This window comes from Geotrypetes seraphini, chromosome 17 (genome assembly GCF_902459505.1).
Source record: "Geotrypetes seraphini chromosome 17, aGeoSer1.1, whole genome shotgun sequence".
In the NCBI taxonomy this organism is placed as follows: domain Eukaryota; kingdom Metazoa; phylum Chordata; class Amphibia; order Gymnophiona; family Dermophiidae; genus Geotrypetes; species Geotrypetes seraphini.
The window spans coordinates 12,895,348-12,921,282 of NC_047100.1; the positions used below are offsets into that span (position 1 = coordinate 12,895,348).

General features: G+C 42.5%; 1 protein-coding gene across 1 annotated transcript in view; it reads left to right on the forward strand.

The window, feature by feature from the left end:
* The window catches only part of TMEM40 (transmembrane protein 40), a 36,101-nt gene extending 11,957 nt beyond the window's left edge, over positions 1-24,144 (forward strand). The window contains exons 4-12 of the mRNA XM_033925809.1: positions 2,750-2,903; positions 5,035-5,136; positions 10,125-10,217; positions 15,355-15,408; positions 17,376-17,441; positions 19,649-19,720; positions 19,860-19,934; positions 21,434-21,496; positions 22,352-24,144. Coding sequence (XP_033781700.1) covers positions 2,750-2,903; positions 5,035-5,136; positions 10,125-10,217; positions 15,355-15,408; positions 17,376-17,441; positions 19,649-19,720; positions 19,860-19,934; positions 21,434-21,496; positions 22,352-22,377 — 705 coding nt within the window. The 3' untranslated portion in view covers positions 22,378-24,144. The remainder of the gene's footprint in view (positions 1-2,749; positions 2,904-5,034; positions 5,137-10,124; positions 10,218-15,354; positions 15,409-17,375; positions 17,442-19,648; positions 19,721-19,859; positions 19,935-21,433; positions 21,497-22,351) is intronic.
* Positions 24,145-25,935: the final 1,791 nt, after the last annotated feature.

Genomic DNA, 25,935 nt, shown 5'->3' on the forward strand with positions numbered 1-25,935 from the left:
GAGAATCAGACCAAATGTACATCAATCCCACTATCCTGTTTCAATCAGTGGCCAATCTAGGTCAGACATACCTTAAAGGACCCCAAAAAGTAGCAAAATTCCATGTTATTTAACCTCAGAGAAAAGCAATGGCTTCCTCCAGGTCTACCTTAATAACAGTGGCATGTGGTCAGGTCCTTCACCCCACCCCCTAAAGGCCCTGACAGCACTGCTCTGAATTTGATTAGTCGAGCAGGCAACAGGCAGCTGCTACTCAGCCAGTCAAATTCAGATCAGTACTATCAGGGCCTTCAAGAGCCCTGCTTTTTTTTTTTTTTTTTAAGGGGAGGGCATGTTACTTTTTGTTTGATACAGTTTGAGTGATTGAGCAAGCTGCCTACTCAAAAAAATCAAACTGCATCAAGCATAAAGTAAACAGCTACATCTGGAGGACCTGGAGCATACACGGATGTGTGCGACGTCAACCCGCACATGCTCAGATGCCCTCCAGAGGCAGACGGAGCTCATCAGGCCTGTAGGGTTTTGGAAAGACCGTCTAGACCAGGGGTAGGCAATTCCGGTCCTCGAGAGCCGGAGCCAGGTCAGGTTTTCTGGATCTCCACCATAAATATGCACGAGATAGATTTGCATCTCAAGGAGGCAGTGCATGCAAATCCATCTCATACATATTCATGGTGGAGATCCTGAAAACCTGACCTGGCTCCGGCTCTCGAGAACCGGAATTGCCTACTCATGGTCTAGACACCTGGACAGTCCTCTAATAAGAGCACACGTCCGGGTTTTCACAGACATCTGGTAACCTTACCTGAGCTTCCAGTAGCACCTCATGTTTTGCTGTTCTCTGTATGACCACATTGCTTGCCTTCGCTCTGGCTCTAAGATCATAGAACCCCAGGATTATTGCAACATCATTTATTTGGGATCTACCCAAAAGACTTTAAGAAGATTGAGAATGCTTCAGAACACGGCGGTTCAATTGATATTTGGCCTACAGAAGAACGATCACGTTAGTCCGTGTTATCATTTACTGCGTTGGCTGGCATTGGAGGCAAGAATATTATTTCAGTTTTCCTGTATTTGTTTTAAGCTGATCTCAGGAGAGTCTCCAATTTATTTGTCTTCTCGCTTTGAATTTTACAGACCATCAAGGATCACAAGAAGCGCCAACTTATTTACTTATCCTAAACCAAATGGAGTCAGATATAAGACCTTTTTTGAAAAGGACCTTAGCATTCCAGGCAGGCAAACTACAATGTTGGCTCGGTGAATGCATCCATCAAGCCAAGTCTTATTGTTTTTTTCGTAGACTAGTATAATCTGCTTTTTTTTTTAATAAATTTATCACTTAACTAGATTGTTTTTAAGATTGTAATTTTTTTAAATCTTTCACTCTGTTTTTACCTTCTATGTATACATTTTGCTGACTGTTCAGTTTCTTACGATGTAAACCATCTACAACTCCAACTTGGATTCCTTTCAGTGTGACTCCCCCATCCTCCCTTCTTTACCAGTTACTCTTCCCCTCAAAGCCCAAGCTTGTCAACTGCTTCCCTAACTGCATATATACTGAAACTGCACTATATCCTATCTGTACAGCATCCTGAATTGTATATCCTTGCCGTATCCCATTCCCTAAACTATACTACACCATTCTTCTTGTAACTCCTCTGGAAATGTTCTTCTTCTTGTAACTCTTCTGGAAATGTCCAGATGTCTCTTTTGTAATTCGCCCAGAACTGCAAGGTTGAGGCGGAATAGAAATCAGTAATGTAATGTAATGTAATAAAAGAATACATTTATCCTTCCTATATAATAAAACGCTAGGCGCGCATGCGCCCTCAGACCTGCGTGATCTGTAATCCCTGATCTGTAGGTCCGTGGCCAGAGTGCGTATGCGGCGGCTAGACAAAGCGGGAGAAACAGACTCAGGATGGGAGGATGCTCCGCAGCAAAGTGCTTCTGCGCATACCGGTACAAACCTCCCTCCAGCGTTGCCAGTCGCAGCACGTTAAAAAGGCTGCTTCGCGACTTTCTCCTGCAGTTGAGTCCCTCTGCCGCGTCACTAATGATGTCATCAATGACGCGACAGAGACTCAATGGCAGAAGAAAGCCGCGAACCAGCCTGTTTAGCGTGCTGCGGCTGCCAACGCTGGAGGGAGGTTTGTTATTAAAGTCATCTCGCCGGGAGGGTCGTAGAGTCAGCGGGGGTTGGGCTGGGAGGGGAGAGAAGCGTCTGCCTCGGGTGCTTCAGGCAGCAGCAGCGTTTACAATTCGCTGCTGTTGCGGCTTCAGGCCTTCCTCTCTGGCCGGTCCTGCCTACTTCCTGTTTTCATGAACACAGGACCCGCCAGAGAGGAATACCTGAAGCCAGCAACAGCAATGAATTGTGAATGCTGCTGTTTCCTGATGAAGTAGTTGAAGGAGGAAAGTGAGCAGAGGGGGAGAGAATGGCTTGGAGGGAAGAACAGATGGCAGGGCATGGAGGGAAGGAGGAAGGTATGCCAGACCAAGGGAAAAAGGAAAGAGGAGATGGAGAGAGGCCATATGGGACAGAGAGAGAGGGGGCGGACACTGGATGGAAAGAGAAGAGAGGGCAGTGAATGGAAGGGGCAACATAGAGGGTGAACAGTATTCTAGCACCCGTTAATGTAACGGGCTTAATGACTAGTTATTATTATTATTACTATACCTTCTAGTTATAGGAGATCTCTAGCTCATTTGTGTCTGATTAATTCTAATTTCATTTCAGCTTCTCAAGGAATGTAGCAACCCATTAGAAAAGCTGGAAGTCATCAGAAAGTTCATGAAAGAAAAAGGAACTGGGGCAATGGTCATATTCTATCTGCTATTGAAGAAGGAAGATGAAACTAGCTACAAAGAGTTGCCTAGTTCCAAGGCAAAGGGTAACAATTTCATTCCATGCACGTCTTCTGAAGGACCAGACCCAGTTGCGCTCGTTCCACTTTATGTATTTAAAATGGTAAAATACATGTTGCAGATATAAAAGAATTATTTAATACCAGAAGTGAATAAAAGGATAGTGTTAGCATAACACCTTAAACACTAAGGACATCTATTTCGAAGCACCTAGACATGCAAATCAAAATATTTTTTATAGACATGCAAAAGGCTACCGGTAATTTAGAAATTGCTTTTGCATAGAAACATAGAAACATGATGGCAGATAAAGGCCTAATGGCCCATCCAGTCTGCCCATCCATAGCATCCACTGTCTCCTCCTCTCCCTATTGGCTAAGGCTCTTTACACTTGCATTGTGAGGTAATAGAAATAATTTATTTTATAAGCTAAGGCTCTTAACACTTGCACTGTAACCTCATAGAGCTTTAAGGGTTATAGAAACATGATGACAGATAAAGGCCTAATGGCCCATCCAGTCTGCCCATCCATAGCATCCACTGTCTCCTCCTCTCCCTATTGGCTAAGGCTCTTTACACTTGCATTGTGAGGTCATAAGCTAAGGCTCTTAACACTTGCACTGTAACCTCATAGAGCTTTAAGGGTTATAGAAACATGAGGACAGATAAAGGCCTATTGGCCCATCCAGTCTGCCCATCCACAGCATCAACTATCTCCATCTCTCCCTAAGAGATCCAATGCCTTCTTGAACTCAGACACATTCTTTGTCTCCACCACCTTTACCAGGAGACTGTTCCATTCATCCACCGCCCTTTCTGTAAAAAAACGTATTTCCTTAGATTACTCCTGAGCCTATCACCCCTTAACTTAATCCTATGCCCTCTTGTTCCAGAGCTTCCTTTCAAATGAGACTCGCCTCATCCACATTTATGCCACATAGATATTTAAAAGGTCTCTATCATATTTCCTCTCTCCCACCTTTCCTCCAAAGTATACAGATTGAGATCTTTAAGTCTGTCCACATACGCCTCCCCTCCCCCAGATGCAGAGAGCATTGCAGGAGAGCGACGAGGTGGGGGGGTGGGAATGCTTAAAAATAGACGTGTCTTTCCCATATTACAATGAGAAAATGCATCTAGACTGAAAACTATCCACTTTGACTTTTGCATCTGCCCCCGAGGCAAGTACAAGTGCCATTTCTCAACTGAGACCTGGGGGTCTTAATCAGGAGGTGGATGTATGACTGATAGTACCCTACCCCCACTGCCTGCAAAAATTATACCCTTTTCTGTGTCCCCATTGACAACAAGGATAACCCCTCTACTGGCCTCTCCATACTTAGCAGTTTGCTCCATAGCAGAGTACTGCGAGACTGGTCAAAGGTGCCATTTTGAACCTGGTACTTAACAGAGCAGGAATGACTAGAGAACTTCTGTCATGAGCGTGGGAATTGCAAAAAAAATAAAAAATAAAATACAATGTCAGGAATTATCCTGAATTAAACAGAAAACAAAGATGAGATGCATTACTCCATGGTGCGGCCATACCTCAAATACTGTGCGCAGTTCTGATCGCTGCATCTCAAAAAAGATATAGCAGAATTAGAAAAGGTGCAAAGAAGGGTGATGCAAATGATAAAAGGGATGGGATGATTTCCCTGTGAGGAAAGTCTAAAGTGGCTAGGGCTCTTCAGCCTGCAGAAAACATATGATAGAGGTCTATCTCTTGTATTTACTGTTTCTAAAAATGCTAGGACTGGGGGGGAGGGGCATGCAATTAAGCTATTAAGTAGAAAATTTAAAGCAAACCAGAGAAAATATTTCTTTGCTCAATGTGTAATTAAACTCTGGAATTCGTTGCTGGAGAATGTGGCAAAAGCAATTAGTTTAGCAGGGTTTTAAAAAGGTTTGGATAATTTCCTAAATGAAGTCCATAGGCCATTATTAATATGTCTTGGGGAAATCAACTACTTATTCTTAGGATAATCAGCTTAAAATCTGTTTTACTTCTTCGGATCTTGCCAGGTACTTGTTGGAAGCGGGATACTGGGCTTGAGGGACCTTTGATCTGTCCCAGAATAGCAATTCTTATGTTCTTCTGTATCACTTCTGCTTTTTTATATATATGGAAACTGGACAACTTCTTTCTATGTGCAGATGAGAAAGAGAAATTACTGAAAAAATTTGAGGGCAGATTACTGCACTTGCAAGGGCAGAAGAAAGAAATATCTGGTGAACAGACAGAAATAAATCTTCCAGGTATAAAACTTAGCATATTTTTCTTCAGAGTTTTGCCGTTTCAGCTTTTAATCTAATCATTTATTTGTAGATTATTATTTTTATAGATAGTAATACTTCAGAACTGGTGGAGGGGAATAAACAGTAAAATCTATCATATACATAGTATAGAAAGAGTGAATTGCAGTGCTGTCACCCTAACTAGTAAACATGATGGAAAGTATGAGCCTACCAAAACTCATCAGAAACCCTCTGTACAGCCATATAAGGGTTATTGTGGTGGTAGGTGGGTACAGTAGGTTTTGGGGGGAGTTTTAGATGGCTCAGCATATGATGTATGGTTGTTATGGTGAGATGTGTACCTGGCATCCTTTTTGTGGCATGCCTAAATGTCCAGTCCATTAAAAATGCTGGCCCCTCCTATATACAAATGGATTGGCTTGGATGTTTTTAATTTGGACATTTTTCTTTTCTTTTCGATAATTGCAAAAAAAACAAAACAAAACCAAAACAACATTAAAAAAATTAGGCGTCCAGCTGGTCCATTTTCAGAAATTAAAAAAAAAAAAAGGTAGATGTCCTGTGATTTTGAAAATTTTCTCCCCCTGATTTTTGGATGTTTTTCTCAAAACATCCAACGATGAACTTAGACGTCCCATGAAATATGCCCCTTCACCTGTCCCAATATTCAATGCCAGGCCATGACTGGCATTGAATATCTAGGTATCTCATAGGTGGTTAAGTGTGATATTCAGCATTTAACCACCTAAGCCAGGGGTGTCCAATGTCGGTCCTCGAGGGCCGCAATCCAGTTGGGTTTTCAGGATTTCCACAATGAATATGCATGAGATCTATTTGCATGCACTGCTTTCATTGTATGCTAATAGATCTCATACATATTCATTGGGGAAATCCTGAAAACCCGACTGGATGGCGGCCCTCGAGGACCGACATTGGACACCCCTGACCTAAGCAGAATCGGATAAGAATAGGACAAAGGCAGGATTAATTCGTCGAGGGCCCCAAGGCACACAAGTATACTGGGCCCCCCTGCCCCGCCCCACCCCACCATGCGCCCAGGCGGAAACAGGAAGCTGCGTCAGAGGGAAGCTTTGGGCCAGCAGCAGCGCTTGCACAATTACAGTTCCCGTGGCCTTTCTTACCCGCGTTGCTTGCTTGTCGTACTTTCCGTCGCGGGGGGGGGGGGGGCCCGCATTGCCGATCGATGCTGGAGGGGGCCCATCACCGTTTGGAAAAAAACAATGTTGATGCCTTCCTTCATCGGGCCCCCCTGACCATTTCGGGCCCTAGGCATGTGCCTACTTGGCCTATTGGCTAATCCTGCCCTGAATAGCTAAAGTTTAGTTCACGCTAAATGCTAAGGCAGCCATTATAGTCTTAGCATTTAGCGCATTAAATCGGTTAGCGCCCCTTAATAAAAAGACCCCCCCCCCCCAAGTTGGGCGGTTAAGTGCTAAATATCAGCGTTAACCACATGTGTTCCGACTCTCCTTTTGGCCACCCATAAAATTGCCGATTTTCAGTTTCGCGGTTAGTGCAGACCACTTAAATTGCTTTGAATATTGATCCATATATATATTTTTATCTATAAAATGGAAAGGTTTATGGCATTACAAGGGGGATATTTTAAGAAGTTTCAGGATGTGTGGAAGCCATTGACAAAGTATTGTAAAGATTAATTTGAATTTGTTTCCCTTATATTTATCAACTTAAGGTATAGGGAGGGGGGGAGTTTATTATTATATGTTTTATATGATAATGGAATATATGGGGGGGAGGGATGGGAAAGGGGAAGGGATAAGAATTTATGAAATACATCAATGATTGTTTGTAAGTGATGTATTTATTGTTAATATGAATGAATATATTTAACACTTAATGTATTTTTGAAAATGAATAAAGAATTCATTAAAAAAAAAAAGGATTTATGAACTGCCTTTATGAAAAAATGCACCCAAGAACATAAAGGGGGAACAGTCAGTTGTGAAAATCACAAACACGATCGCATCTTTTAATCGCAGTCAGGGGAGAAGGGGGAGCAGGCCGCTCCGCTTCAGAATGGAAAATGGAGTTCATGAGATGCGATCTGTGATTATTTATTACCGCTTGTGCAGCTCTAGTAAACATTTTAGCTCTGGAATGAAGAAAACAAATGGGACACCGTACTGCAGGGATACAAACTATATAGAAGAGATCGAGTAGGGCAGAAAGGTGGAGGTATTGCCCTATATGTTCAGGAAGGAATAAAATCTGTTGAAGTGGCTACAACGGAAACAAAAGAGAAGCTAGAGTCCCTCTGGGTCAAGATTCCTGGCCAAAACAGCGCAGACACGAAAATTGGCCTTTATTATCGTCCCCCAGGACAGGCGGAGGAAACTGACTCAGAAATGATAGAGGAAATCAAACAAGAAAGCAAAACGGGCAATGTAATAATATTGGGAGACTTCAATTTCCCGAGGATAGACTGGAAACTAGGAACCTCCAACTGCGGCAAGGAGGCCAAGTTCTTGGAGGTGCTAGGGGATTGCTTCCTGGAACAATTGGTAAAGGAGCCGACAAGAGACAACGCCACCCTGGACTTGGTACTAAATGGCCTCACGGGACCGACAAAAGAAGTAGAAGTTACGGTACCGCTGGGGACGAGCGATCACAATGTGATCAACTTTAAGCTTGACATCGGGAATAGAAAACGTGCCAAAACCTTAACCAAAACCTTTAATTTTAAAAAGGGCAAATACGATCGCATGAGAGCCATGGTGAAACAACGACTCAAGAAAAAGGTGGACAAACTTGAAACGGTAGACCAGGCATGGTCCCTACTGAAAAATACTATCTCAGAAGCACAAAATCTCCACATTCCAAGGATCTCCAAAGAGGGGAGAACAAAAGGTAAGGGAGAACCGGCATGGCTTACCAGACAGGTGAGGGTAGCCATAAAAGAAAAGAAGGACTCTTTCAAAAAATGGAAACACATGAAAACAACCAAAGCATGGAAAATACATAAAGATGATCAAAAGAAATGTCACAAGGCGGTGAGGGATGCCAAAAAGGACTATGAGGAAAAAATAGCGCAAGAAGCCAAAAACTTCAAACCCTTCTTTAGATACGTGAAAGGGAAAAAACCCGCAAAAGAGGCGGTGGGACCCCTGGACGACCAGGGAAGGAAAGGGTACATCAAGGAAGATAAACAAATTGCTGACAAACTAAATTCCTTCTTTGCGTCCGTCTTTACGGAGGAGGATACCGCTAAAATACCAGAAGCAGTGAAAGTGTTTAGTGGAGTAATAGAAGACAGCCTCACCACAGTTGAAGTGGAGTTGGACCAGATATACTACCAGATCGACAAACTTAAAAGTGACAAATCCCCTGGACCGGATGGAATTCACCCGAGAGTTTTAAAGGAATTGAAGGTTGAAATCGGAGAGCTATTGCAGAAACTTGCCAATCTGACAATCAGAACTGGACAGATACCAGAAGACTGGAAGATAGCGAATGTCACGCCAATTTTCATAAAAGGATCGAGAGGGGAACCGGGCAACTACAGACCTGTGAGTCTTACGTCTGTCCCTGGAAAGATGGTTGAAGCACTGATCAAGGATAGCATAGTCCGGCACCTAGATACACACGACTTGATGAAACCCAGTCAACATGGGTTCAGGAAAGGGAAATCATGTTTGACGAATTTACTTCAATTTTTCGAGACCGTGAACAAGCAAATTGATAGTGGAATGCCGGTGGACATAATATATTTGGACTTCCAGAAAGCATTCGACAAAGTTCCACATGAAAGGCTTCTCAGGAAACTACAAAGCCATGGAATAGAGGGAGATATACAAAGGTGGATAGGCAAATGGTTGGAAAACAGAAAGCAGAGAGTGGGCATAAATGGAAAGTTCTCAGACTGGGAGAAAGTGACTAGTGGTGTGCCCCAGGGCTCCGTGCTTGGGCCGATCCTATTTAATATTTATATCAATGACCTGGAAGACGGAATATCCAGTGAGATCATTAAGTTTGCAGACGACACAAAGCTATGCCGGGCAATCAGATCGCAGGAGGATAGCGAGGAACTCCAGAGCGACTTGTATCAGTTAGAGAAATGGGCAGATCAATGGCAGATGAAGTTCAACGTGGAGAAATGCAAAGTAATGCATTTAGGTAGTAAGAATAAGGAATACGAGTATAGAATGTCAGGCGCAACTCTGGGTAAGAGCGAACAAGAAAAGGACCTGGGTGTACTGATAGATAGGACCCTGAAGCCGTTGGCACAATGCGCGGCAGCGGCAAAGAAAGCAAACAGAATGTTAGGCATGATAAAGAAAGGAATCACGAGTAGATCGGAGAAAGTCATAATACCGCTTTATAGAGCAATGGTCAGACCACACTTGGAATACTGTGTCCAACATTGGTCTCCCAACCTAAAGAAGGATATAAAACTGTTAGAGAGGGTGCAGAGACGAGCAACGAAGTTAATAAGAGGTATGGAGAACTTGGAATATGAGGAACGACTCAAGAAACTAGGACTGTTCTCCCTTGAGAAGAGAAGGCTGCGAGGGGACATGATCGAGACGTTCAAAATGCTGAAAGGCATCGATAAAATAGAGCAGGAAAATAAATTATTTACATTGTCCAACACGACACGGACAAGAGGACATGGTTTGAAGCTAAGGGGGGACAAGTCCAGGACAAATGTCAGGAAGTTCTGTTTTACGCAGCGAGTGGTAGACGCCTGGAATGCTCTCCCAAAGGAGGTTATCAAGGAATCCACTGTGCTGGGATTCAAAGGCAAATTAGATGCACATCTCCTTATGAGAGGCATAGAGGGATATGGGTGACTAAAACTACATCAGGTGTATACCTGACTGGGCCTCCGCGTGTGCGGATCGCCGGACTTGATGGACCATGGGTCTGATCCGGAGATGGCAGTTCTAAAAACCTAAAAACCTAAACCTAAACCTTATGCAGATTTTTCTTTTCTTTTTTTTTATCAGATGACACCCGCAAGGCAAAATCCAACGTGGCGGCAGTGAAACCAACGGCGCGTGACAAACAACAAGGAAAGAAAGCCCAAAAGGACGTAACTGGTATGGCGCAATGAGTTCCTTTTGCCTATTCTTGCGGCGGCCTTTGCGAGGAGTGCATAGTCTTTCTGAAGAGCGGGCACTCTTTAGGGGCTCCTTTTATCAAGTCGCGCTGGCGGTATAACGCGCGTAATACGGCGCGCTAAACCGCCAGCCGCGCTGGCCGCTACCTCTTGAGCAGGCGGTAGTTTATGGCCAGCGCAGGGGTTAACACGTGACGAAGAGTCGCGCGCGTTAACCCCGCTAGCGCGGCTTGATAAAAGGAGCCTTAGGGCATTGCTCTAGTGATGTCATAAAGAAAATAAAACCAAACCAAACAAACATTTCCAGAAACAAGATGGGACATAGATAGATAGGATAATTCATCTATTATCAGTCCTTATGCTCAAATATCTAATCTTCATCAGACCTTACGTATAGGTCACAATCTCCCCTACCCTCTATTTTAGGCTTAGCCATATTTTTTTTAAATTATTTTTCATTACCTTCCATATGTGTCTTCCTTAAATGTATCTTTATCTTCTTTAAAAGATTGTAGTTCACCCCTCTTTCCTTTTGTATCAATAATTATTTGTATGCATACTAAAAGGAAAAAATTTGACCATGTGACTCCCCTTTTGAAGGAAAAGCATTGGTTACCTGTTAACCATAGAATCATATATAAAATAGCATTACTCTCACACAAAATTTTAACGAACAAGCTCCTGCATTTTTAGAAAAACTCTTAATCCCTTATCTATAATAATAAAATGCTAAGCGCGCATGCGCACTCTTACCGCGTGTTCCCTGATCTGAACGTCAGTGGTTGGTAGGAGTGCGCATGCGCAACACCAGGACTCCTCCTCCCAAGCCCCAGACACGCTGACTGCCTTCGGTCCCTCGGGCCTCTCAAGCAGCGGCGGTGGCAGGGATTGCGGAAACGTTACCGAGGTGGCTGCTGGCTTCAGGCGTGCGTGGCGGTTGTCGGCGCCTGCAGGCCGCGGTGGCTTGAGGCGGCTGTGGTAGAGGGCAGACGCGAACGGAGCTAAGGGGTGCTGCTGGACAGGGGGAGCAGGAAAGAAGTGCTGGACAGGCGAAGAGGTGATGATGGGACAGGGGGGAAAGAAAAAGGAAGGAAGGCGTACTGCTGGACAGGGGGAGCAAGAAAGAGGTGCTGGACAGGGGAAGATGTGCTGATGGACAGGGGGGAAGAAAAAGGAAGGGAGAAGGGCTGCTGCTGGATAAGGGGAGCAGTGAAGGGGTAGTGGTGGACACAGGGGAGGTAAAAGGAAGGGAGAATGAACAGGGGGAGCAGGCAAGGGGTGGTGGTGGACAGCCGAGGAATAAGAAAGACAGAAATAAAGAAAGCGGCTAAGGAGAGAGAGAGAAAGAAATGAAGACAGACACACACACATGTATTCTAGCACCCATTAATATAACGGGCTATAAGACTAATACTCCTATAAAATCTTTAAGATTGGAAGAGAAATCGCTCCTCCTAGTCCCCTCATTAAGAGTCATCTACTCTAGGAGAGACACGATTTTTTCCGTCACGACCCCCCAAATCTGGAATTCCTTCCCTACTAATATAAGGGAAGAAAAATTACTTGGTAAGTTTAAAAGTCTCCTGAACAGCTGGCTTTTTAAGGATGCTTTTAACTGAGTTATGCTTATTTTATATCCTCAGGATACTCGTTAGAGTAATAATAAGGTTGATAAGCGAAAATTGAGCGGGTAACCTTTCCCCCATCCTTTTGTTTCATTACCTTGCCCTTTTTGATTTGATTTACAAATTGTATTTAATCCTTTTTTGTTTGTCTGGTACACAGGTGTGTGAATTGTCTTTTTCACCCCAATTTTACAAGTCCTTGTAAATCGCATTGAATTAAGATTTTGCGTTGAAATCAAAACTTTATTAAACTTGGAAACTTGGTACTTTTATTTATATAAAATTGTTTTATTTTTGTCTCCCAATTTTAAATTGTCATACACATTGAAGTACTCGACACTGCGTGTACAACAAACTTTTCATAAACTTGAAACTTAAATGAACATTTTCTGGCTCTCCATCCCTGTTATGTCCACAAAAAGTTACTTTGCACAATATTATATCCACATACAGCTGACAATAATGCATCTTGGACTCCACTTTTTTTTTCCTCAGTCAAAAATCCCTAAGTTAAATCTTTACGTCTTTATCCTTTGTGAAAAATCTTTTAGTATTTTTAATATAAGAAATTTTTTATGGGTTTTTAAAAAAACTTTACAATAAAACTACACTTCGAGGCACATATCTTCAAGATTTTAAAACTGAATCAGATAACTTCCCCCTATAAGCTTTCCAAGACATATATCTTTAGAAAGCAAAATTGAATCGAGAACATTTGTCTGTACATGTTCAATGTGGCCTCGATTTCACCTTGCGGCTTCCTCACGAGCGTGCTCAGTTCACATTCACTTTGATGTTTAAAGATGAAAAAACATGCTAAAAATTTATTTTATACAAAAAAAAAAATGGTCATATATGAATAATGCTATATATACAGGCTGCATGTGTGGTGTTTTTTTGTTTAACGTTCGACACAATTGCCGATAGGCATGGGGTGGTCTTTCTTGCAAACATGTTAGAACGCTTACTTGTGTAAGAGTGAATTTTTGTTCTACGAGACTTTGCAACTTTCCACTAGCCAATGGAAGCAGTACATCTTCAAATTCATTGTGAAAATCTTAAAAAACCCAACGGGGGTTACCCACGCCTGCTCTGCATCATAGATGTGCATTCATCATTAATGTTGTGTCCAACCAGACCTGTAGGTTGCATTTGCATACCTATATATCAATAGGTAAAGGAGTCATGTTTGGATGATGTAAAGAAGCATTTGTGATTCATGCTGCATTTTAGAATAGCTGCTGAATTACAACCTCCTATTACGAACCTACAAGTGTGTTCACGCCGCAGCTCCTCAGTATCTCTCTTCTCTTAACTCCGTATAGGCCTCCCCGAGAACGGCATTCCTCAGATAAGCTACTTCCATCTTTACCCTTCTCCTCCACTGCCAATTGCAGACTTTGTTCCTTTCATCTAGCTGCCCCCTATGTCTGGAATAAATTACCCGACTTTGTCCGTCAAGCCCCTTCCCTTGTTTAAAGGCAGACTGAAAACCCACCTTTTTGATTTAGCCTTCGATCCATACCCTACTCCCCTCTGCCCACTGCTCACCACCCTAGTTAGCAGGTTAACCATCCCACCTAACTGTTTGTCTGTCTTGTCTGTTTAGATTATAAGCTCTTTCGAGCAGGGACTGTCTACCAGCGCTGCGTACGTCTGGTAGCGTTACAGAAATAATTAGTAGTAGTAGAAGTAGGAGTGAACTAGTTGACATAGAGACCCTTGAAGCAGGCTATTTGCTGAAACATGGGTCATTTGAGTAAAGGTCATCTTTGTCCCTGTTCTTCAGGCCTTCTGCGCTCCTTGTCGTTTTGCATCCCTTTCTTCGTGTGACTGGACTCGACGATTTCAAAGAATAGAATATATATGCTGCATGTAAAGTTGTACCAATCTTAAGGAAAGTCACTTCGTTGGAATCAACACAGTATCAATTCATTTAGAACTCTGCTCAGAGACATGAAGGCTGATTACTCCGCCTCACCACCCAATCATCGCAGTGTTCAATGTAGTACACACCAGTACTCATGATAATTCATTATTTAATCACTGGCTACTCAAGCTCTGAAAAGAATCTCTTTTAAATTGCTTGAAAGTAATATAAAAAAACCGGAACTTAGCTTAAATTAGTGCAGTGGTTAAAATTGCTTTTATAAGCTGAGTATGATTAGATCATTGGTCCACCTTCTTGATGCTAATTCCCTTAACGTGTTAATCCACTCTCTTGTAATATCCAAAATGGATTCTTGCAATTCCTTATTAAAAGGGATAGGCCTAAAAGATCTAAAACGTCTTCAACTTATCCAAAACACAGCTATTAAGATTATTTCAGGATCTAATAAATTTGATCACGTAACCCCACTGTTACGAAAAGCCCGCTGGTTGCCTGTTATACATAGGATAACATATAAAATTGCTCTTCTGACTTTTAAAACTATACAAACTAACGCCCCAGCTTTCATAGACAGACTCTTGATTCCGTACGACCCTCCGAGAGCCCTCAGATCAACTTCACAGCACACCCTTAACGTTCCTTCTTTAAAAATAATTGGTACTTGTCATACCTTTATTTTTTCAGTGACCGCCCCAATGACCTGGAACTCTCTTCCTCTATACCAGGGATCTCAAAGTCCCTCCTTGAGGGCCGCAATCCAGTTGGGTTTTCAGGATTTCCCCAATGAATATGCATTGAAAGCAGTGCATGCACATGCATATTCGTTGAGGAAATCCTGAAAACCCGACTGGGTTGCGGCCCTCAGGGAGGGACATTGAGACCCCTGCTCTATACTTAAGATCTGAACAAAATCTGCAAAAGTTCAAAAGCAGTTTACAGTGTTTTCTTTTTAAAGATGCCTTTAACTGACAATATGATATATATTTACCTTAACAGTGTCTAAAATTTCTCTCTTTTTCAGTTTCCTAGCAATTCTTCACCTTCCCTACTCCCTCTTGTATTTCCCTTCTGTGTACCTTTTCTTTAAATATTGTAGTTCTCCCCCCTTTCCTATTGTTTTCTGTAGCTTAAGCATGTTAGTCAGGCCAATAATTATTATTAGTCATGTATATCTAATTGGTCTACAGTTTTGTCTCCTTGTTATTTAAAATTTTTTTATGTACAACGCTTTGTACCTTCGGATAAGCATTTTATCAAAAACTTGAATAAACTTGAAACTTAAACTGTTTACTGGTTCCGACGTGCCACGTTTCGATACTGCTTCAGGGAACCGACAAAAGGTTTGAATACAATAGTAAACTGGAGGCGAAGTCTCTGAAACAAGAGATAAAAAAATGTTTTAAAAACCATGAATTTATTTTTATTAAACAACACTAAAAATCTCGCTACTGTTATGCTGTTATACGTTTCACATGTACTTTTAGTCACTTATCAATAAATTAGTTGAGTTTATCACCCCTACCGAATTTTTTTGACCGAGTCTGCACATGTAAAGTCGTGGCTTGCTCTTGGCGTTTAGAAGACTTTTTGCTCTATTACAGAAAAAATCGAAAAGGATCTGAAGAAAAGAAAGATTGAACCACAGCCCGTTGGAGGTATTGCACAGAAATGATAAGATTTATGCGATTATGGAAATTGGGAGGGGGGGAGGGGAACATTCTAGAAGTGGTTCCTAAAGTGTAGGTGTCAATTTCCAAATTTGTGTTAAAATGGCATCGTTAATGAGTTTTAACAAGCTAAAATGGCCAAAAAAAAAAAATGAAGGTTAATTGTATGGTAGGTGCCTAAGTCGGCAGGTGCTTATACCATGTAGACATGGTCAGGGGCGGATCAGAACATTTTTTAAAGTTAGGCACTGCTGGGTGTCATTAGGCCCCTCAGTGTAGGTGAGGTAAACCCTGGCCTACATGAGAGACTTAAGCATCTACAAAGTAGGTGCAGTTCTGTTGGTGAGGCCTAACGTGTGATTGACATGCTGTCACCGGGCGCAGCCAAGCTGGGCTCAGCAAGGGACCTAACCCAGTGCACACAAACCTTGGTCGAGCGGTTTGCGAGGTTGTTTGCTAGCTTGGTACGGTTTTAATAATAAACGAGTTCAAAACTTTGGTGCAATTTTCATGGGTAATGGTTATTGTTTCATCTTCATAAACAAACTTCAAAAATAATTCTCAGGTTTATATCACCTTGTGCTCAAGTCCAGCATGCACAAACCAAACAAACAATTACAGTTCAAGTCAAAATAGGCCAAAATACAAAAACCTTATTTTAACAAAAATGAAAGCTTTTCTTCTGCTAGGTGAAACTCCCTTAGGGTTAGGCTTAACGCCCCAAGGCTGGGATCCTCTCCAATAATTTCTTCCTCAATGGATCAGCTTGGAAAGATCACCTCCCCAGATCCCAACAAAATGGCTGCCTGTGCCTTAGGCTTTAAAGTTCAAACAAAACTTCACTTTTCTCAGTAACCTTGAGTCAACTTCCTTTCATGGAACCCCTTTTATGAATGGCCTTCATACTTCCTTGCCTTCTAGGCTAGGCAAATCAGTTCCCTCTGTCTCCATGTCAGAGGCCCTTTCACTATCGGCCATTTCAAAATCTGGCACAAAAACAGCATTATCCGCATTGCTCTCTTCCTCACAAACTTCTACCTTAGTTTGCTGCCATGGTGAGAACTGCTGTTTTCTGGCTTTCGTAGGCTTTGGTGTGCTGCCTTCCTTCTGCTGTATGGCTTTGGGTTGCTGGCGCTATCCCTGCTTTTCCCCTTCCCCGGCCCTGTGGCTGCTGGGACTTATAGTCTTCTTGGCTGTTTCCAAACAGCTGGCTTGGGGAAAGCTAAGCCAGTGCTGGATGCTTGAGGAGGTTTAACTATGGGAAAGCTTGGCTTTTGAACATCCTTAGGGATTGCTATGGGAGTTAAATTAGCAGGTTTAGGAATACTTCTAATGGTTTTAACTTTACCTTCCTCTTTTGACAAGGCTTCCTCACTAGGAACAGGGGCAGCCCTGTGACAATGTCTAGGCCCCTACATCATAGACGTCATTAACAGATTCTGGCCCTTAGTGCACATTAAAATATAGTAAAAAAAAAAAAAAAAAAAAAAGCCATTTAGTGTTTTTAACTGATAGACCAATACACTGGTCATGGCTGACTTTATCCATAGACTAAGTATATAGGTGTAGGTTGGAGTGGAGCAGGGCATCTTCCTAAATATTGATGGTACTAATGCTGAATTGGTTCCCCTGCCCCTAATATAACTTATTTATTCTTTGCCCCAAATTAAACAGGCAATCTACATATATGCAGAAAAGATTGGGAGGTAGTAAATTATGATGATCTCGCTAGGTCCGTCAGAAGATTTGGACTCACTGTCTCATTGATCTGTAGATTAATTTGAGTTTATCCTCTTCCTGCCCTCCCCCCACCATGAAAGGCAGCCGAATGCCCTTCTTTCATCCAGTGGTCTTTTCTTATGTCAAAGATGAGACATTGAAGAAATCGCAATGACTTGTCATTTTGCTCTGAGCCCTTTGCTATAAAGCTCATGCGATTTTCTTTTTCCATTTAGACCAAGTTATTGAAAATCCACAACCTAATCAACGGTCAAACATAGACTTGAACCTATACCATGGTGGTAAGACACTTGTTGCTTTTTATGTACCGTCAATACCTTTTTGTACACCGGGAAGAAATCGGGTTGATATTTTCAGAAGATTATAAACCTTATTTAGTGAGTTTGCACCTCCAGTCCCACTTTACATGTTGTGTGTAACCAGCTAATTTTTCCAAAGATAAGTGAACAACTTCTTTGATAATTTTGCTATTGCTATTAAGAATCACACATAGCTTTAGCAGCCGGCAACATGACAGTTTTGTATTTAAACCTTGAGAAATCTGTACGTATTGAACACTGCAATGATTGGTGGGTAAGGCGGAATACTATGCCTTCATATCTCTGAGCAGAGTTCTTTGTACAAGATCATATATAAAGGTTCATGTTTATATCTGCATGAAGTGATTTTTTTTCAAGTAGTGACTTTTCTTTTTTCAAATATTCTTCTTCAGTCACTCTACTGCATTTATTTAGTGGTTGAGTCTGTTACCCCTTCAGTATATTTTTTGACTGAGCTTTTTAGAACAGGCTTTTCTGACAAACAGTTTGTTCAAAAATACTGTACATGAGAAATGGATGTCCCTCTGCTGGATACGTCCAGCATGATTTTTCATTTTACAAACTAAAATAGGCTTTCCTGTGCTGTCACAAAGACATCCGTATACCTTGTTTTCCCCATTCATAGTTTGTATAAGTTCTAAAATAGCCACATCCGCTGTCCATGCAGAGTGGAAGAAAAGCCTTATGGTTAGAATGGTGGACTAAGAATCAGGGGGTCGGGATTCATATCCCACTTCAGCTGCTTTTTAAAAAAATTTTACATTTATTGTGAGCCCTGTAGTGAAAGAAAATACCAACTTCAATAGTTTTCAGGCATGCATAGAGTACTCCCCCGATATTCACGGGGGTTCCATTCCAGGAACCCCCGTGAATGTTGAAAAACCGCGAATACGGTTTTTAGCGGGGGAGACAGGAGAGGGCAGCCATAGCATAGTAACATAGTAACATAGTAGATGATGGCAGATAAAGACCCGAATGGTCCATCCAGTCTGCCCAACCTGATTCAATTTAAATTTTTTCTTCTTAGCTATTTCTGGGCAAGAATCCAAAGCTTTACCCGGTACTGTGCTTGGGTTCCAACTGCCGAAATCTCTGTTAAGACTTCTACACCCTCCCAGCCATTGAAGCCCTCCCCTGCCCATCCTCCACCAAACGGCCATATACAGACACAGACCGTGCAAGTCTGCCCAGTAACTGGCCTAGTTCAATATTTAATATTATTTTCTGATTCTAAATCCTCTGTGTTCATCCCACGCTTCTTTGAACTCAGTCACAGTTTTACTCTCCACCACCTCTCTCGGGAGCGCATTCCAGGCATCCACTACCCTCTCCGTAAAGTAGAATTTCCTAACATTGCCCCTGAATCTACCACCCCTCAACCTCAAATTATGTCCTCTGATTTTACCATAGCGGCAGGAGAGAGCAGCTGGAGTGCCGGCGAGTGAAAAAAAATCACTCACGGTAGGCTCTGACCGCCTCTTCCTGTACTAAAGTCAGGCCTCACCAATCAGGAGCTGCATGTCAAAGCAGCTCCTGATTGGTGAGGCCCGACTTTAGTGCAGGAAGAGGCAGTTGGAGCATATCGCGAGTGATTTCCTTCACTCGCTGGCGCTCCAGCTGCCTTCTGCCTGGTCATTCGCGGTCAGAAAATACCGTGAATGACTGGGACCGCAAATCAGCGACCATGAATGACCGGGGGAGCACTGTACCACCTGATAACCCAAAAGCTATTAAAGCAGTATATATAGAATAGGTATTTTTCTGTCCCTGGAAGGCTCATAATTTAAAAAAAAAAAAAAAAAATCACAAACAGCTGAAATGGGATATTTGAACTGCGATGCTCTGGTTTATAAAATAGAGGTAGGCAACATCCCCTCTAAACAGCAATGTATAATGATATATCGATTTAAGACAGGTCTTTTCTCTCTTTAATGGCGTTCCTTTCTTGTAAACCGCCATGAACAGTTGTATGCTATGGCGGTATATCGAATTTGAATAAAGAAACATAAACACATGGGCCATGTGTCTTCAAAAATAGACTACAAGTAGGCACCGTCTTGCCCTCTCAACCTAGGCGACCTGTCATCAAATTATTTTTTTTATGAAGGCTGCTCAGGGCTTTGGTCAACCAATGCAGAACTCAGATGTGTCCTAATCTTATTTTTCAGATCATTTTTTTCATTTCCTCCTCTTCTGCTTTTCCATTGGAGCTGCGCTGGTTTGCTTTTACCTGTACACAGGTTAGACTTTTTTTAATGTCTAGTTATTTAAGAATTTTCAAACACTGATTAGAATTTTCACTGTACAATCATAGCTGGCATTTTTTGGATGACACGGAGGCCCGAACTAGAACTAGCAGATATGTGTTTTGCATTTTAGACTGGACTGTGGCGGGTGGCATTGGTTTAATTACCTTTGCTAGCTTAGAAGTTATTGGAAGATATCCTGGTTTAGGTAAGAATATGTTTTTTTGGGGTATAGTCAAATGCATTTGTTGCATATTTTCCTGAACATTTTTTTTTTTTTTAAAAGTCTCTCAATTTTGACTGAGGTCATTGGTATCTCAAATAAACCGTGTATAGATCTTTCATCTGACTGTGCCTACTTATGACAATGCTATGCAGGATTTCAGTAACTCTCAGTGTGGAATTTGCTATTTCCAGGGGGGGGAAAAAAAAGAGTACAAGCTTGTAAACAAAGGACTCTTATTGAAGGCTCCTTCTGAGTCTGTCCCTCCATTGCCAAGTGTTTTTTTTTTTTCTTATCACAGAGAACTCAGGCCAGCGAGTTCAATTGATTGTGGATAGTATGTGTGTGTGTGGGGGGGAGGGGCATTGAAGTTTTGATTTATCGTTCTTGCTGTATTACATGATTTACAATACTGCAAAATGTCTGCTTCCACCCTGTTTAATAATATGTGCACTGGATTGGGGGATGGGGATTGGTTAATGAGGATGGGTTTTTTTTTAGGCTAGAGGAGTCCCTGTTTATGGGTGGCAATGTCAAGAGATGTTCCCCGATGTAGCCATGTCTACACAGAAGAGGAGGAAGCAGTTCCTCAGCGAAGGGTGGGGAGGTTGCAGATAAAGGGATGGTTTTGATTTCGCATTTCCCTTGTAAATGGTTGGGTTGCATTTCAGGGATTAGAGAGGATTGGTGCGGACCACAACAGTTAAGGGTCAGACCAATGGTCCATGTAGCCCAGTATTCCATCTTCACGGAGTACCTGGCAGAAACCCAAATAGCAACATTCCAGAGCTGAAACTGTGATGTCATAATGCCTCATTCCACCAATGCCTAAGCGCCGACCTCATCGGTGATATCACAATGGCTTGATTATCTTTATTCTTGGCTCACATAAAAACACAAGAGTTGCCGTACTGGTTTAGACCAACGGCCAATCTAGCCAACAGAGGCCAATCCAAGTCACAAGTACCTGCCAAACACCCAAATAGTAGCAGTATTCCACTCCATCGATCCAGGGCAAGCAGTGGCTTCTCCCATGTCTGCCTCAACAGCAGTTTATGGACTTTTCCTCCAGGAACTTGTCCAAATCCTTTTTTTTTTTTTTAAACAGCTATTTTAACCGTCCTTACCACATCCTCTGGCAATTAGATGAAGCTCAATCTTCATCCCCAAATTTCTGTTGCACCCACTTCTCCTTTTTCTATTACTTGTTAAAAAAAAATCTTTGATTTGGATTCTTCTAGAATTTACAGCCTTTCCTTTTTTTCATTATTCTTCTCTATTTCTAGCTCTCTTATTTGCTGTAACCAGCGTGTGCTTGTGAAATTTATTGAAAAACGTAAAAAATATGGAAACGCCAAATCCTCACGCGCTGGTGCTCGGATATACCCAGGCAACAGATAACATTGTTCAAGAAAGCACAAAACTTGACTCTCTTCATTCCTATGCGAAAGCCTTTCCTAATTTTTGTTTTCTTTCTTTGACAGTGCAACGCATCCATGCTGTCCTGGAAGGGCTTCTTTCCCTGTGGCAAAGAATACCAGTGCCTGGTACCAATCTCTCACTGTTTATTTCCTCTGCTAACAGTGCCACGTTAATAGATTGCAAGCATGCGCTATAGGCATCGGGCTAGCCCAGGAAGCAAGTCTGAATTTCAGCAGAAAATAACATTTCAATTTTCAGGCTCCTGTACCGAACCATTAATCTATAATAATAATCCTCTTAAGCGCGCATGCGCACTTAAGAGGATGTGGGGACCTGACAAGTGCTGTGTCCGTCTGTGGCCGGTGGCTTACGTGCATGCGCCGGCTTGGCGCACCAAGGGGCAAGATGAAGTGGGTGCGGAGCAGCGCTGGCGGCGGCAGTGTCCGGTAGGGAACACGTCCACGAGTCCCCCCTCCCGCACCAACCGCTGCCGCTCCTGTTTGAAGCGGCCTGCTGAGGTTCGCGCCAGCTGTAGCAAACCTCGCAGGCCGCTCTCCACATGAAGCACGTTCCCTCTGGGTTGCCATATTTGATGATGGAGAAACCTGGATGAATGGCCCCGCCCTGTTCTGTCCCCAGACCCACCTTGTCTTGCCTGTAATCCCGCTCCCCAAAAGCGCATCACTCTTTTTTTCCTGACCTGCAGGCCATATCTGGAGGGCCTCCAGCATGCACGGATGCATGTGACATCATCCATGCGTTTGTTGAAGGCCCTCCAGATGCGGCTGGAGCTCAGGGCTTTCCACAACCTGGACAAACTGCCAGGTTTTGGAAAGTCCTTTAAAAAGAGGATATCTCCGGGTTTTCTAGGACTTCTGGTAACCCTACTGTATACCAATGAGTCAATTCATCTTTTTCATACAACAAAACTGTTTTCAAAATTTCTCCAACACTTTCTAACTTTCTATTTGTTCTTACAGGTTTTTTCCGGCCCAAGACAAGCTAACAAGAAAATTACAACCGTTTTGCTGCTCCTGTTTACAATTCTTTTGACCTCATGATGTGGTGAAATGCAGAATGTTCCAGGGACTCATAAGATCTATGGAAATTAGGACCTTTTGTAAGTTTGAGTCTTATAAATGAGGCAAATTTTTTAAAATTCTGCCTTCAATCATCAAGGCCCTCAAAGGGAATGAGCCAGAGGCGTTGAACAGGATCTCACTCTGTGCCCCTCCAGGGTCTCTAAGATGCTCCTCAAGGAATATCCCTTACCACACCCTCTCCAAAAGAAATCATGCGACCAGCAACAGCGAGTCTTCTCAGGAGTAGCTCCCACACTCTGGAACACACGCACAGAAAGGCTTCACTTAATTTAAAACTCTTCTACTTCAGGAGGCAGGTGAAAGGCTGGCTCTTTTCCCAAGCCTATGATGGAAGGACCAGCAAACTACCATGCCATATACACAAGGACTACCGTCAGCTGCACTTACAGCAGCAGGACTTGCTTACCACATGTATTCTGGGCAAGATCAATTGTGTGTACAGTCAGAAAAACGTGCATGTCACTTTTCCATCAACTGTTACTCTGCTTGTTCTGTTAAGATGCTTTAATGTGCATTCCTTTAATATTCTGACTAGCACACCATGCTATAATTTGTACTGTTTGACTAGTGTACTGTCAATTATTTATTGCAAATATACAACTCTCTGATAGCAAAATAACACACTCCTTAGACAATTGAATTAACTAGAGCGCCATTGTCACATAAAAAAAAAGCCTTGTGCAATGCAGAGAACAGTAACCATAAACTGAACAAATAAATCATTTCTATATTCTCATATATATTCCAGGAGTTTATTTTGTACATCCTGAGGTAGCCGACAATGGCAAAACGCTGGCCGTCGTCGACGTGAGATAAACTCCGCATTGGGGACAAGTACTCCATCGATTTTGTTTCACTGGATGAATATATAAATGATTTCTTTGTTCAGGCTCTGCACAAGTGTTTTTTTTTTATGTTACTCAGTTGTGGAGGTTTTTTATGTCGATGAGGTGATTTACACCGGTTTGGAATTCTCGCACTTTTTTCAACAAAGGTTGGTGCGGGAGGGGTGCTGAGGCTTTTTCCTTCCTCCTGGGTGTTTAATACGGTGGCAAGTCAAATGCGCGCAAGACAAAAGCGCGTGGACAATTGCGCAAAGAAAATTCACTGCAAGACAATTGCGCAAAATGACACTTGAGTGCAAACGACAATTGCACGCATGACAATTGAGCGCAAGACATCTTAACCTTTTCCTATCGTAATAAATTTTACGTTACGCTGGTTCCAATCGTAATTATCGCTACTGCCCGATACATTTTCTGCATCAAAGTCCGAATCATTATCCAACTCAGACTGCGAACTACTTGGTAATAAATAGATGGGACAAATGATAGGTTGAAGGTGTACTGTATGTCCCATGCCATGGGACATATGGTGACAACGACATTTTTGGAATGTCCCGTCATCCGGAACACAAGATAGGAAAAGGTTAAGCATTTGCACTGTCAGAGACCAGTATAATGATTTATTACATGAGTGAGTAATATGCGTCAATGGTACTCTAGTTAATTCTATTGTCTAAGGAGTATGTTATTTTGATATAGGGGAGTTGTATATTTGGATTCTGATTATCTTTATGAACTTTAGCATGTTTGTCTAGAATTATTTATTGCAGGGCTGCCCAAGTCCGGTCCTCGAGTTCTACTGGCAGGCCAGGTTTTCAGGATATCCACGAGAGAGATTTGCCTGCACTGCCTTTTTGGTATGCAAATCTCTCTCTCATGTATATACATTGTGGATACATTGTGGCCTGTCAGTAGCTCTCGAGGACCGGACTTGGGCAGCCCTGATTTATTGCATACATGTTTGTGCAGGTTTTACTTGCTATGATAGTCGGACCTTGAGTAAATGTCTTGCAAAAGGTGGCAAATAAATAATGAACAAACTCTGGTAAAATTTGGGAGATATGTGTTATAAGTGATATTCTGAAAGCAGTGTCTCGTATTGTTCCCTAAGAGAAGAACAAGGTTTAAAACTTATATTACAGAAAGGATTCTGAATTTGAGTCCTGGAAGTCCACACGCAGGAGAACTTACCCCAGAAAATAAAAGTGAGTACATAATCATTCATTGCACTAAATTGGCCCTAATCTGGATTTGAGCGCATCTGCTTGCACACCATTCCATAACCCCAAGCACCTAAATCAGGGGTCCTTGAGAACCATATTCCAGTCGGGTTTTCAGGATTTCCCCAATGAATATGCATGAGATCTTTTTGCATGCACTGAATTCAATGCATATTCATTGGGGAAATCCTGAAAACCCGACTGGAATACGGCTCTCGAAGATCGGAGTTCCCTACCCCTGACCTAAATCCTATAGTTCACAACTCAAAAAGGGGCATGACCAGTGAACGAGGTGTCATTTAAAACTGCCCAGTCCTAAAAACAACGCTGCTTTTCTGATGATGGGCAGTTGTTCAAACAATCTTCGGGGCGGGGGAAGGAATTCTAGAAATGGTGCTCAAAAATCAGCATTGGAAAAAAATGGCCCCCAAGCCTTCCCTTCCTTTAAGGGAATTAAATCTGCAGGGAAGCTCAGTCGATCTTTTGTTTTCAAGTTTGTAGAGATCTGGAATGAACTTCCTGATTCCATTAGGCCAGGGGTGTCCAATGTCGGTCCTCGAGGGCCGCAGTCCAGTCGGGTTTTCAGGATTTCCCCAATGAATATGCATGAGATCTATTTGCATGCACTGCTTTCAATGAATATTCATTGGGGAAATCCAGAAAACCCGACTGGATTGCGGCCCTCGAGGACCGACATTGGACACCCCTGCATTAGGCTTTTAGGCCAGCTGCAATTATTTCGTAAATTCCTGAAAACTTTGCTGTTCTCGCAATTTTTAAATGGTTTAACTACAGCCTCAATGAAATGATAATTTTATAGTTATTTTTCTTATGCTTTTCTTATTGTACTTTAGTTTTGAATTAGTTCTTCCTTCTCCTATGTACTCTAGCCTTAATTATATGTGAACCGAGTCGAGCTCCACTGGGAGATGACCCATAAGCACATAAGCATTGCCTCTGCTGGGTCAGACCTGGGGGTCCATCACGCCCAGCAGTCTGCTCCTGCGGCGGCCCCCCAGGTCCGTGACCTGTAATTGGACCTTACCTAAATTATTCGTCCCCTATTCATTTCGTACCTGTACCTATACCCTTCAATCCCCTTCTCCTTCAGGAAGTCATCCAATCCCTTTTTGAAGCCCAATATTGTACTCTGCCCTATCACATCCTCTGGGAGCACATTCCAGGTGTCCACTACCCTTTGAGTAAAGAAGAAGAAGAAGACCCGGCATATAAACCAAAGATTAGATGAGATAAAGGGCACTGTGAGATACGCATCCTTTAGAAAATAGCACTCAAGAGCTGATTCTTCCACCTACAGTTGAGTGCCAGTATTCACGCCAGCTGAAAACCTGGTATAAAGTTTGGTGTTCAACCCGTGGCATTTTGGTGCCATGCT